This window comes from Scylla paramamosain, chromosome 9 (assembly GCF_035594125.1).
Source record: "Scylla paramamosain isolate STU-SP2022 chromosome 9, ASM3559412v1, whole genome shotgun sequence".
NCBI classification, from domain to species: Eukaryota; Metazoa; Arthropoda; class Malacostraca; order Decapoda; family Portunidae; genus Scylla; species Scylla paramamosain.
The window spans coordinates 4,606,479-4,620,459 of NC_087159.1; the positions used below are offsets into that span (position 1 = coordinate 4,606,479).

Consider the following 13,981-nt stretch of genomic DNA (forward strand, 5'->3'; position numbering starts at 1 on the left):
GCATGTTAATCTCTCTCTCTCTCTCTCTCTCTCTCTCTCTCTCTCTCTCTCTCTCTCTCTCTCTCTCTCTCTGGTAATAATAATAATAATAATAATAATAATAATAATAATAATAATAATAATAATAATAATAATAATAATAATAACAACAACAACAACAACAACAGTCACAAGTAAAACACGCAGGTAATAACTGGTACGCAACATAAAACAATGAACTAAAGAATAAAAAAAAAAAATCTAACCAAAAAACACTGAACAATAATTGAAACACTAAAAAACAAAAACATCGAACACTCTACATACAACAAACAACAACAACAACAACAACAACAAAAGCACCAACACTCCATCCTACACGGTACTACACCATACAAACAGCAGCAGCAGCAACACCAGCAACAGGGCGGCACTCTAGACAAACTGGCAGCCTCGGGGACCTAATAACAACACAACACGTCATGTCTGGACCAGCAAAAATAGAACCCTGCCCTGAATTTTGAAGAGTTGCCAAACTTTCCCCTTGCGATGAATTAAGTGCTGCCCATGGAAATTAAAATGATAAAATTGCGTGGCGGCCCAAAGTTTGTAGAGTGGCAGCAACAGCAGGAGGACCAGAAGGAGGAGGAGGTGGAGGAAAAGGACCAGGAGGAGGGACACAAATGAACACAAAAGATGGACAAACAGCTGCAGACTAGTTGATCATTACAATGTTTTTCTATTTTTTTCTTTCCTTTCTATTTTATTTTTTACTTTCTATACGTGGAGGAAACAACTAAGAGCACAAAATATGAGAGGGAGGGACGGAAACAAGCGAATCTACCACTTCCTTAAAAAAAAAATAGCAAAACAAATAAAAGATGAACAAATAAATGAAATCAAAATAAAAGCTAACCACAGAACATAATAAAACTGAACTGCGCTATCTAATCTGAAGTGAAACATATGAAAGTAAGGGCGAAGGCTCCTCCCCACCCACCCACCTAACCATCCACCACTCCCTCCAGCTGCGGTTACCAAGGAGGAAAGGAAAATCATAAAATCATAAAGCATGGAAAAGTTGCACGTAAATTATCATTCATGTCTGGAACTAAACTGGTCTTTCTTCTTAGGGATTTTCTTGTCTTTTCTTTTCTTTCTTTTTTAGGAAGCGGTAAAATAGCACTTTTCATTTTCATTCATTTACCTTTTTAGTGCCCTCTACCGGTTTTCTACTCATAGAAAATAAATAAATAAATAAATAAAATGTTACTGCGATCACTACCCGGCCAACGCATGCAGTGTCAAACCACCAATAACATTTCACGACAACAATGCAGAAAAACCATTAATTTCGTACCATAACACATCGCATCTTAGTTTTGGATCAATGTTTCATACAGGGATAGGTAGCCACGTGTAGGCCTGACGACTTCTAGCAACTTTTCTTTTATTTTCTCATGTTCTTGTCTAATCTGTTCCTGAAGGCTGCAACTCTTACATTACGGGCGACACTGGAGGTTACAGAGTTCCAGACGCTAACGAAGTAAATGAAAAGTACATATTTTGATTTGTTTGATACTTTTTATATAGTTTATCATAAACCAATTACGTTTTTCTGATATATCTGATCGATTGACTGTAAAGTGATTTTTTTTGCATTGGCATTTTCAAAGGAGGAAGGAAAATGAAGAGGAGGAGGAGGAGGAAGAGGGCGTGGGAAAGGAGAGCTCTTGTATGTGTGCGTGTACCAAAGCCAGTGACAGCACCAGCTATCTAAGAGTATTACAGTAGCTACTCTCTCTCTCTCTCTCTCTCTCTCTCTCTCTCTCTCTCTCTCTCTCTCTCTCTCTCTCTCTCTCTCTCTCTCTCTCTCTCTCTCTCTCTCTCTCTCTCAACCACACACACACACACACACACACACACCCGAAATCCTATTTGTATGAGAAGACGGAGGGTGAGGGAGAGAGGGAGGGAGTGGGAAAGGGATAAAGAAAAGAAGGAAGGAAAGTCAGTGAGGGAGGAGAGTGGAGAGGAAATAGGTGGAAAGGACGGTTGATGAAGCAGGAATGAGGAGAAGGTAAAAAGGAATGGGGATGGAAAGTAAAGTTGGGATGGTGAGAGAGGAAGGGAAACGAGAAAAGAGGAAAGAAAAAGGAAACGAGTAAGACAAACAACATAAAGGCATGAACCAAAATGACGAAAAGAAACAGTAAAGGGGAAAAGGAAAGAGGGAATCTGTTTCGAGGAAGAAAAACTTTGGAAGGAAAAGGAAGTGAGGGAGATGACATAGAAAGAGATAGAGAGAGGCCACGGAGAAAGGGAGGGAGGGAGGGAAAAAGGGAAAGAAGGAGAGGAAAGGAGGAGAGGAAAGTGATGGAGTACTCGTAAACAGATTCCGTGTATGACGCACAGCACAGCCCACACCAGGGAAGCAAGGGGGATGTGTGGAGGAGGGGAAGGTGTGGTGGTGACAGGAGGACGTGGGATGGCTTAGAAAACTGTATTAGTAATGGGGTGATGTGATGTGGTGTGTGTGTGTGTGTGTGTGTGTGTGTGTGTGTACTATCATCATTGTTGTTGTTGTTGTTGTTACTACTACTACTACTACTACTACTACTACTACTACTACTACTACTATTATTATGAGGAAAATAATACATGTTCTTTCTCTATTATGTGTTGTATTAAATGTCGTAGTTCACAGTGTTTTTTTTTTAGTATCACTGTCAATGTATCTCTCTCTCTCTCTCCTCTCTCTCTCTCTCTCTCTCTCTCTCTCTCTCTCTCTCTCTCTCTCTCTCTCTCTCTCTCCTAATCCTTCTCTAATCTCAATATTTTCTCCTTCTCTACTCCATCAGTTCCTAGTAAGTACTCCTTCCTTTATATGATCGCTCTCGGCTTCTATTCTCTAACATTGCACTGTCTTGTTCCCTCTTTTACTTATTCCGTAGTCTCTAGAAGCAAGGCCCCATTTTACGCTTAGCAATCCCATTTCTCGTTCTCATTTGTCTCCAATTTACCTTATCTATTCGTGAAGTAGCTATTTTTAACTCTAGCATGTTCATTTCTTCTATCTCTCTTCCTCGTCTCATGTCTCTATCGCACTTGTGATCTTCCGTCTAACATTCACATTTCTCCTACTCATTTCTGTGACATTTGATTAATTTCTTCCTGTACTGCTCCATAATTCACATTCCCAGTTTATGCAGCACCGTCAGCACTGCTTGGTCTTTTTTTTCCCTTTCCGTATGTTTTATTACATTCCTTCAGACAGTCTGTCCTTCCCTATCTCCAAATTTTTGTCCTGTCAGGAAATATGCCCCTCTTTTATGTGTCGTCTTTGTGGTTTCCCTCCCTGCCTCCCTCCCTTAGTCTATCTGTATCCCTCCCCCTCCCTCCCTGCCTCCCTCCCTCCCTCCCACCCTCCGTGCTTCTCGTTCCTCTTTTTCGCTTCCTTTTCTTTTTTTGCAAGTGTGGATGGCTTGCTCTCTAGTTTTCTGACCCCAATAGATAGGATGGATCGAGGAAGCGGAGGACAAAGTTTAAATGAGAAAAACTACAAACTGGAAAACTAGGAAGTGAAGATCTCCTGCTACTCTTACACAGAACATGCTTATTGCTATGTCTCCTCCTCCTCCGTCTCTTCGTTATCGTCCTTATCCTGACCTTTATGAACTACCCTTGGCAGTTCCCTACTTTGATGAAAAAAAGCAGATAAAAGAAGTGAAATAAAAGGAAATCAGGTTAGGAAGATGAAGGGCAGATGTGTTGTCGTTTTATAGGTCATATTCATAGCTATCTTTATTCCTTCCTTCCTTCCCTCCTCCTCCTCCTCCTCCTCCTCCTCCTCCTCCTCCTCACGCACCTCCCTTGGTTTTGGTGTGCATGGCTCGCCCTTTATGAACCCACCGCCTGTGTGCCCCACTAACCGCCTCGTCCCGCCCCGCCAGCTGCTGCACGATGAACGAGTAGATAAAGCCAGCGGTGGGGGACGGCGCCGTTCCAGCCTCGTCATCGTGAGGTCCTCGCCAGACTCGCCCACCTCCCAGCACGACTACATCCCACCCACTTCCTACACCCTCAACACCCACAACACCCTCGCGCCCCCGCCCGTCAGCCTGGCGCCCCCACAGCCCTCCACGGCCGTCCGCTACCACGCCCTGGCCGGCTCGCCCTCCAAGGAGCCGCCCTCGCACAAGCATCACCGCCACCGCCACCACGCCTATGAAAACAACATATAGAGACTTCCACAGCGGCCTGCAGGAAAACCCTTAGCGTGAAGGACTTAGGAGCGGACGGTATCCTGCGTGTAAGTGCCGAGAGGCAAGCCAGTGCGTGCGTGCGTGCGAGGTCGAGGCCAAGGCGTGTTACTGGAATGACCCGCCGGGTATAAACTTTTGCCTCTTGGGACGGGGAAGAACTAACTCGTGTACAAGCCAGACAAGACGCACGGCTGAACTCACACGTCCTTTGCTCTCCTACATCTAACTCTACGCCTCCCATATCCATCCCTCTTTCCCTTGCCGCCCTCTCCCATCCTCCATGATCCCGTGCAGCGAAAGGCGTGGCTGAGTTCTGAAAAAAAGATCACTTATCTCTCACAGCTCTCCCCGCCCCCCCCCTTTTTTTTTTTTTACCTCATCGCCATCCATGCGCGCCATTGCCACAAGACGAGGTTCCTCACAGCTACATAAGTGAAGAATGTAGCGGTGTTCTTGTGTCTGAGTGACGTCAATGCTTCTCGTACCACCGCGGGACTGACACCCCCCAGGCAAACCCGAGTGAGTCATCGCGGAGTCTTCCAGCTAGACCGGCACGTCGCTCAGTGATGCTCAAGTACTAAAAATAAAACGGAGAGTGAAAGATTCAGACCAAGACCTACTCGTACACGTCACGGCAAAGGACGCTTAGAGATGGGTCTCCTACTTAGGATGACTGACCCGAGCCGACGAACTGAACTGACGGGTGGGATGAAGACGTGGCGGTAAACAAGTCAAAAAGTCTCTATCTATTAAACTGTGCTCAAAAACATTTTTTTCAACGAATGTATGGTATTGAAAGATACGGAATCTTTGAAACCATGCTGATTTTCTTCTCAATATCCAACAGTAAAGGGATTCTGTCGACTATTCTGCTGTCTGGCAAAGCTTTCGGACTCATTCCTCAACGGCACTCACCAGCCTTAGCGGAGCAGCTGGCGTTCCTTTGCTCAGCCTGGAAACCACTGACGCACCGAGTAATGATGGTTCTTGGGATGACTTCCATACGTCACACAGGCGCGCTCACTCGCCTCTGTGTCGCTTCAGTGTTTTGCTCATGCGGAACGTACCAAGTGTGCTAATTAGGTTAGGGATCACGCGGGCGGCTGGATTACTCGTGTTCTAGCGAGTCGTCCCCACAAGACGGAGAAGCCGCGCCGCGCTAAGTCACTGTCGTGTTTGTTGTTGTGTAGCGACGTCGTTTGGCCGTGTATAAGTCACGGCGACGTAACAGTGGTGTCATAGCGTCCCAGCGTGCACATCCTTCCAGCACAGCAGCTTTGCGTGTACAACTAGGCCAGCGGAGGGTAGAGGAGGCCGCCCTATGTGCTGTTTGCCGCAGCACTCGTTCGTAACCCATGACGCTGGGGAGCTGTGCCACGCCACGCCAGGACGGCTGCCACGCGCCATCCCCAGCGTGTATCCTTTGTAATACGCCGGGGAGAGACTCGTGGCGTGACATTTGTAACAGGAACTACATGTAAGATTAATGGCTCGTCGTCGGCATGGGTATCATAAAACTTGTATACTAACGGCTCGTGTCGGCGATGCTGTGACCTTAAAACCAACCCGTCGTGTGGGGATTTGTAACTGTTCGTGACGCCACTCCACCCCTCTGTAGTTGTAACATTTATAACGCTACGGCAGTGTACGTATTGCAGCATTTGTAACACGGCAGCCACAGAGACACTTGACATTTGTAACACACCAGCGGAGATTTGTGACATTTGCGTGGAGGCGAAAGGGACAGACGGCACGCAACAGGTGGGGTTCGTGAGGCCATGAGGTACCCGGGCCCGCCGTGCTCATGGTGACGTGAAAATCAAAACAAAAGACAAGCGGCGGTAATCGGAGGAGAGAGCCGGAGGGATTTGCTTCTTCTCACCTTCTGAGCATTACTGTAGCGAATAATGAAGGGCAGCACCGCAGATTGATAGCTACAAGAGCCTCCCCCTTTCAGGCTACTCTTAGGAGTCTACATAATGGATTTCACTGCTAGATGATCTTTATATACCGGATTTCACGGCTAGACTGTCCTACATATAACGGATTTCACTGCTAATTGATCCCAATATAACGGATTTCACAGCTAGTGCCAATATATATAATGGATGTCACTGCTAGAGTGTCCCTGTACACCGGACATCACTGCTAAATAGTCAATATAAAGCAAGCAAGCGGTAGCACAAGACCTTCGTGATATACTTGATTTCACTGCTACATAGCCCCTGTAACCCAAGAGTTCACGGCTCAAGATCTACATATAAACTACAGGCACTGGATTTCACTGCTAAAAAGGACTCTTATATACCAGAGATTACTGATGCGTTGATTCAATATAAGGGACTCGTCTGCAGTGTTGCCAGAAGTGTGAGTAAGCCAGCTCTGCCCTCCCGCCCTCCTGCCTCCTCATGACCACCGCGCCAAGAGCTGACACATTTGAGTTCAGTTCATTCAACATTACGTTCGTTCAGTCGCGGTCACAAGTCTAATAACACTCGCTTTCACTGTGCTTTATGTTTTCCTTCAATATGAAGCCCTCCAGTCTGCCCTGTGATTGAACAAGGGTAATATAAATAGTAAAATCTTCAAGGTTAGTCATCAAGATACGGCTTGATAATGTTAAAATCTAATAATGGGTTAAATTGCTTCTAGAATAGTTACATGAATGGAAAAGACTCGGTGATCAGTTTGTTAGTGTAAGGTGGGGAGCTTTAAAAGGCTGACAAATCTACGGAGAAGTGGACTAAAGTAGATATTAGATATGTTTTATACAGAGACTTCCACTTGAAGACCTAATGGCTCATTGCACTTTCTCTTATACTCGCATGTTCTTAAAACCTGACAATAGTTTCACAGACTGAACAACTTCGGTTTTATAAAGTAACCCAAATCTACTAATCTTGAGACAGTAACTATTTATCTCAGGGCAAAAATATGACGCTTTTTAAATCGTGACCATGAAAGGGTTAGACATGAAATTGATGTACTAAATTCATCTAAACCTAACCTAACTTAATCTAACCTAGTCCTTAGATAGTAACACTAATGTTACTTCATTATTATTCGAGAACTTCAGATTGAGGGAAGGTTCTGAACACAGCAGAGGAGCGTGCTGTGTTACTCGACCACTGACCAAGATTGCACCATGCATTCCTTGGATATGGCCAAAACTAGATATTCGTACATGTTATACTTTTTCAGCTACATATAAATACCAACTCAAATCCTTGTAATCATCATACTTTAAGGACAGAAAAAAAAGTCAAATACATTCAGATACATTCCAATCCTTTCCTTTCTTCGTGTGAGGTACAAACAACAATATAATCAAACACAAGAACGCGTAACTTCATCTGAAAGTGAGACGAATGAAACGGAATCAAATTACCTTTTTTTAGAATCGTACATAACCGATCGAAACCTCAATACCTATTATTACTATACACTTACGTACGTACATATATCAATACATTTCCTCTTCGTATATACAGTATATTATAAAGGATATATAAGAAAAAAAAAAAAGCTGTTAAAACCATTATTCTATTTGGAACTTAAGGACATATAACACTTCTTGATTTTCTCTGTCCATCTCTCGTTTCACCAAGATCCTTGAGTACCTTATGAACTGAGAGACGCGAGCACGAGGAGGCTTCTGAGTGTCTGGGCTAGATAGTGAGTGACACTGTGTGTAGAGTGACACTGTATGTAGATGGTTGTGTAAGCAGCTTTCCCTTCCTCTCTCTCTCTCTCTCTCTCTCTCTCTCTCTCTCTCTCTCTCTCTCTCTCTCTCTCTCTCTCTCTCTCTAAGTGATAGGCTGATAGGCTGTGGGTGACGTAGGTTTCGGTGTTATGTGAAGGGCTGTGTGTAGTTTTTAGGGAGTCTCTCTGTCTGTCTGGCTGTCTGTCTGTATGTTCTGTAATGATTCTCTCTCTCTCTCTCTCTCTCTCTCTCTCTCTCTCTCTCTCTCTCTCTCTCTCTCTCTCTCTCTCTCTCTCTCTCTCTCTCTTTCTCACTCGTCTCCTCCCTTTGATATACTAATAAAATGGTTCTGGTTTCCCGTGTTTCACTGTCCTCCCCTGCCCCTGCACTGAGCCACCCACCACCTGTCAAGAGTCTGGCATGAGGCGCGGCAGCACTCATACACTGGGGACAAGTAAGTGCACTGGTACATTGAATTAGTGAATGGCTGTAGATGAAAAGAAAGTTAACAAAAAAGTGATAAGAGCACAGACATTAGGTTATTTTAAGAGGAGCTTCCCTTTGCCTTTTAATGTTAGGGGCTCTGGCCAAGGACTACAAAAAGGCAGAAAACCCACTGAAGAAGCCAGTCCCCAGAGAGAAGAGGCACAAGGATTATCCACAATTAGAGAAGTGTCTTGAAATCTCCCTCTTGAGAGATTTCAAGTGATAAGTAGATCATGGATTGGTCTGGATGATGGTGACATAAAAAGTTCTAAGGGCTTTGTGTTGAGTAACGAGAGAGAGAGAGAGAGAGAGAGAGAGAGAGAGAGAGAGAGAGAGAGAGAGAGAGAGAGAGAGAGAGAGAATTCTTGATGTGCGAGGGAAGACGACCCCACACACAAAGAAATAAAGATAAGCCCACTACTCTGCCGCTCAAACCCCTAAAAAAGTTAAAACGGAAACAGACTTCCTAATGCCACACTACTGCACCCACCAATAAATCAATCACAAGAAACGGCAGAGATGTGTAGTGTTGTCAGCGTAAATATTGCCACCCAGTTAACAAGCCATTTGGAAGTCACCTTTAGCCTAACACTTGGAGATCCGGAGCTCGCATCCCTGTGGCGCAGAGTTCGATACCCGAGACGAATACAACTCGAAACTTTAAACAACTTTCGCTCCTCCTTTCTCCGAAGTTGCTAAAGCTTCTCAAGTAGGCCCACGGGCGCCACACAAGGACAGAGAGCCTCGCCCCTGCCAGGACAAGAGACATGTGGGAGGAGATTCGACAACCTTCTTTTAGAGTTAAATTAGTAGCCATTGCCTAAGATTTCATGAGTGAAGAGGCAACATGGTGATCTAGGCATATTAACGCAACCGTCGACTTTCACATTTTCTTTCATTTATTTGCACGTACAACTCGATAAGTATGCCGTATTGTGCAAAATGTTCCTGACAAAAAATTTAGGCTCGTATTCTCAAACGTTTTTACACTCTCCTATGGACTGTTTTCAAAGGCTACAAATTTAATAAGTTGATTCTCATGAGTGCCTTTACCAGTGAGGATGCAGAATACTCGTCAGTTTATCACTACAGTCATGAAAGCACTTGGACAACCCAATCATTTCCACTAGAGCTTGTTGGAAATGGTCGAAACAAAACGTCGAAACTTTTGAGGATACGGAGGATACTGGCAGTTGGTTCCGGCTCACATATCCCTTGTTCCTGGTCTCAGTTGGGCTCTCAACACACAGCGGTTAATTAGCCAGAGTATAAGCTTCTATTCGATTTGCAGACATTAATTCACTGGACTGCGTGATATCACAACTAGAGGCAATTGCATAATATGTTTTGATATGCCAGAAATAATAAGGGAAAGTCATCCTCTATTTATTCTCAATTGTCGAAAATCTAAAGAAATGAGTCAAGTTTAGTTTATGAGGCGACCTGATACTCCCCTCTTCAGTTACACCTAGGAAGACGGAAAACAAAAGGGAGAAAGAAAAGACTGCACTCTTCAAGTGTTTCTGTAAAGGGACACACAACTGCATTTTGCACTACCCTGCTCGTGTTCGCTTCTCGGAAAACTGTTGAAGACCTCGCTGCCTGACAATACTTTTTCTTCCCGGGAATCTGAGTATTGACAGCAGGATCTAAGTTAACTGCACAACCAACGAAAAGAAAACATCATTTACCTTTTTCTCTTTTCCCAACCAGTCAGCGACTATGGTGGTGATGGTGCATGGTGGTGGAGGTTCCGGAGGCTGGCTGGTTATGGTGGTGTGGTAGCGGGGCCGGATGGAGGGTCACATCAAAGTTTCAGTGGGAAATCCAGCCCATCGTGACATGCCGTGAAGGCGTGGCTCTGACGGCTTCCCTGCCAGTCCTCGTGTGACTCTCCGACGCAGCGACTACCTGCACCTGTCACCACCACCTGTCTGGGAAAAATGTGTGTCAGATGACGAATAACATACTGGAACAGCGTGGTGGGATAAAAAATGGAGTGGGATTATGTTCTTGTTCAGGGATGATAAAACAGGGTGAAAGAAGAAGAAGAAGAAGAAGAAATGGCGAAATCAAATAACAAAGGGTAAGTGCTTGAGACCTGTGGAAGTAATATTATCGTTTCGGCAGGCGTCTACTACCTCCTCCAGCATTATAATTAATAAGAATAAAAAAAAATTCGTTATTCTTTTGGCGACATGGTTGTCTATTTTTTTTTTCTTTTTTCCTTCCTTTTCAGGGACATTAAAGTCAATTTGGCAATGGACATTGTAATATTCTCTCTCTCTCTCTCTCTCTCTCTCTCTCTCTCTCTCTCTCTCTCTCTCTCTCTCTCTCTCTCTCTCTCTCTCTCTCTCTCTCTCTCAAATTCTAACACCATGTACGTTTTCGTAATTAAACCTCACCATCCACCTATGTATAGTCTCTCTCTCTTCAGCATTTCCAAACTCCGCGCCCTCAGGACACGGGAGGCAAGTGGCTCGCGCCGCACACCGCCGTCCTGCTGCTTGCTGTAAACAAACCGATTTGCTGGAACCTTAGCGGGACAACTCACTCAGCGTATACTTTTTTCATTCACTTACAACAGGTACGTCCATTACATTTTGGGTAAGATACCCTGTAACATCTAAGGGAGTTGTTTGGTATACATATAACTGTGATCTGTAAAGACATGATGGATGCTTTGACAGGTATAGGCTGGTAGACTTGTGCGGGAGGATAGATAATGATTTACAGATCACACGAGATTATTCCCTTCAGATACTTTTGGAGGACTGGATATGTTGTGTTTGGTTAGATTAGGTTTAGTTATGTTACATTAAAGTGAATAACCTGACTCAGTAAGTTAACCAGTCATGTAAAAAAAAAAAAAATTTGATTTAAGCAGACAGCATTCTCCATCCTCTTAGTTATTGTACTGTGTAGATCTTGTCATTCCAGATATACGGTACTGATCTTTGAAATGAGGCAGCAGATTTTGAATGCTTAAGGGATCCATGAGACAAAACCCCTAATTAGGAGGTTTATTAGGTTAAGTTTGATTTTGTTTCAATATACCCTTAGCTGTTTAGTCATTAGGAGTTCATTATGTGGCAGTTATGGGTAGGTGATAACCTACATAGTGGTCAGCACTTTGACATTTTGATTTAGATGACCCGAGTTCAAGCCCTGCCTAATGCTGGCCATTTTACAAACTACAACTGATGCCTGAAGAGTACATACACCACATGCTTCCTATTAACCCTATCTTCAACAGATATTTCATTGCAGTTGACACAAGGCTCTCTCTACAAAGATGTCTGCTTGTGCCACCAATAGGCTGGGAGCTGAGCTTCTAAGCTCTAGCTCTAGGCCAAGAACATTATTTAAAAAAATAAATAAGTAAGATTTAAAAAAAAAGATTTGGAAAATTTGAGTAAGGTGTCACTGAAATCATTACATGGTTCTTAGGCTGTTACAAAATGAAGATAACTGATCCTGCAATGTCTTCTCTGGCTTGACAAAGTAATTATTAAGTAAATATCAAGTATAAAGAAAGTAATTCATATATAACTACAATATATCCTCAGGAACACTCAACATGGCTAAGTGGACCGGGAAGAAGGTGAATGTTGCATTTTCCAAGCCTGACGAGCCATCATTCCTCAAGAAGTTCAAGGAGAGAGTGGGCTACAAGGAGGACCACGGCTTATCAGAGAAGGTGAGGATCTACAGCAAGTGCTAAAATATACATCTTACATTGCTTCAGTTAATCCTCATTATACCCAGCTACCCCATATCAATAAGTCTGCGGTCTAGTCTGGTCTAGTCTGATACTACTCCACTCCTGGGAACTCCCTCAAGGACATGACCATCATTGAAGTTATGTACCTCACCCATGCATATTTATTTATCCATTTTATTTACTTATTTTTCTTCTTCCTCATCTTTGCTCCAGTATCCTAATCCTTGCTGTCTTTTCTTTAACAATTGCAAAACATGTTGAGAAAGCATGGTGACATGACTCACCCTAACCTCATTTGTTTCCACCACCATCTCAGAACACTTTCATTCCATCTGTTCACTTGTCACTCACTCCATATAAAGGCTGCGGGTGCTTCAAGCTTCAGCACTAAGATATTAGTATTTCTCCTTGTTTACAGTAATGATTGTAAAGTGTATTTCATCCATTAACCTTGGAAATGCCAATGCATTGGCCATGTCTTAACCACTCATATTTTTCTACTGTATAATATGAGCACTTGCACAAATCTTTACATATTTCTTTTCAGTTTGCAGTGATGCCGGAAGCAACAGCAGATGATCTTGATGATCAAGACGATGAGTTGCCCCAGGTTAGATTTTTTCCCTCTTTATTTTGGTGAAGTGTTTTGTGTATTATATGTCATAAATAAAGCAAACATAAAAATGGCTTAACTTACAAAGGGGATGCAGTGAAACATTGTTAAGCTTGATTGCAATTTGTCTAACAAAGTAACTTAGATGGTATTTGTAGAGCTTCTCACATATGTCTACTGTGGCCAGGTAGTGAGCCTCCGGGCAGGAGACTTGACACAAGAAGAAGTGGACCGATTACGCTCAGAAGGAAAGTTGGATGACCTCCTAGGGGACAAAGTTGAGGGTGAGGTCCAGGGGCCAAAGCAGAGGCATGAAGGTGAGTTGCCTTAGCAGTTATTCACTGTTGCCTGTTTAGCACGGTCATGTGATATTGAGTCTGCAAAATTTTTCATGTATGACTTGCAAAAAACATAAAACAGTTAAATGACATAAATGTCTTAGATCCATGTTATACACCTTTCTGATGTCATCTTATCAGTTGAAGGTGAGGAAGCACCACCAGATGGAAAGATCATCTTCCGCAAGCCAACCAAACGTACCAGTGATGAAGCACAAGGGAAGAATGGAAAGAAGCTGAAAAGTGAAAAATCTGAGGAACCATCGGAAAATAAATCAAAGAAAGTGAAAAAGAAAGGTGTTCAAAACAAGAAATTGTTGTCATTTAATGAAGATGAGGAAGATGAAGATTATTAAGAACAGAACAGGACATGGTGTGTGTACATCTAGTTGCAGTTTGGCTGTGGGAGCAAGTGCAGTAATTGTTTGCCCTATAACTCCTAAATACTCAAGACTGTCCATTGGTACAATCACCTCCATCACATTTAGCACCACAGCACTGTCTTGAAAAATAAACAGTCGGCATCATGGATTTCCTTGTGACTGAGGCTCAAAGTAACATTTATTGTTCATAATAGGAGTTTTATAATGTAAGGACCCCAGAAAAAAAAGTCAAAATTTTTATCTTAATAAAGTCTTTGTTGTAATGCTTTCTCTTGTTTCACCATGAGTAGATTCTAATCTAGGTCTTACTTAATCCTTAAAATTCTGATGGCTTTTGAACACATTTTAACTCAAAATTATACAAAACTAGATGGTTATAAACAAATTTACTCCATACCACTCACTAATTTTAAGACGGTACTCATGAAACCAAATAATGTTATTTTAAATAACAGTATAAGACAGCCACCAGATTTAGAAGGTTATGTGA

The 13,981-nt window shown here is 43.0% G+C and overlaps 2 protein-coding genes across 3 annotated transcripts in view; both read left to right on the forward strand.

The window, feature by feature from the left end:
• LOC135103431 (uncharacterized protein DDB_G0271670-like) overlaps positions 1 to 8,302 on the forward strand; it is an 88,030-nt gene extending 79,728 nt beyond the window's left edge. For both annotated transcript variants that reach the window (XM_064009639.1, XM_064009638.1), the window contains exon 6: positions 3,933 to 8,302. In XM_064009639.1, coding sequence (XP_063865709.1) covers positions 3,933 to 4,223 — 291 coding nt within the window. In that variant the 3' untranslated portion in view covers positions 4,224 to 8,302. The remainder of the gene's footprint in view (positions 1 to 3,932) is intronic.
• Positions 8,303 to 10,886: 2,584 nt separating this feature from the next.
• Positions 10,887 to 13,754, forward strand: LOC135103427 (uncharacterized protein KIAA1143 homolog). The gene is made up of 5 exons (XM_064009632.1): positions 10,887 to 11,020; positions 12,003 to 12,133; positions 12,705 to 12,767; positions 12,958 to 13,087; positions 13,250 to 13,754. The coding sequence occupies exons 2-5, from the start codon at positions 12,014 to 12,016 to the stop codon at positions 13,462 to 13,464; spliced, it is 528 nt and encodes a 175-aa protein (XP_063865702.1). The 5' UTR covers positions 10,887 to 11,020; positions 12,003 to 12,013; the 3' UTR covers positions 13,465 to 13,754.
• The last annotated feature ends 227 nt before the right edge of the window (positions 13,755 to 13,981 follow it).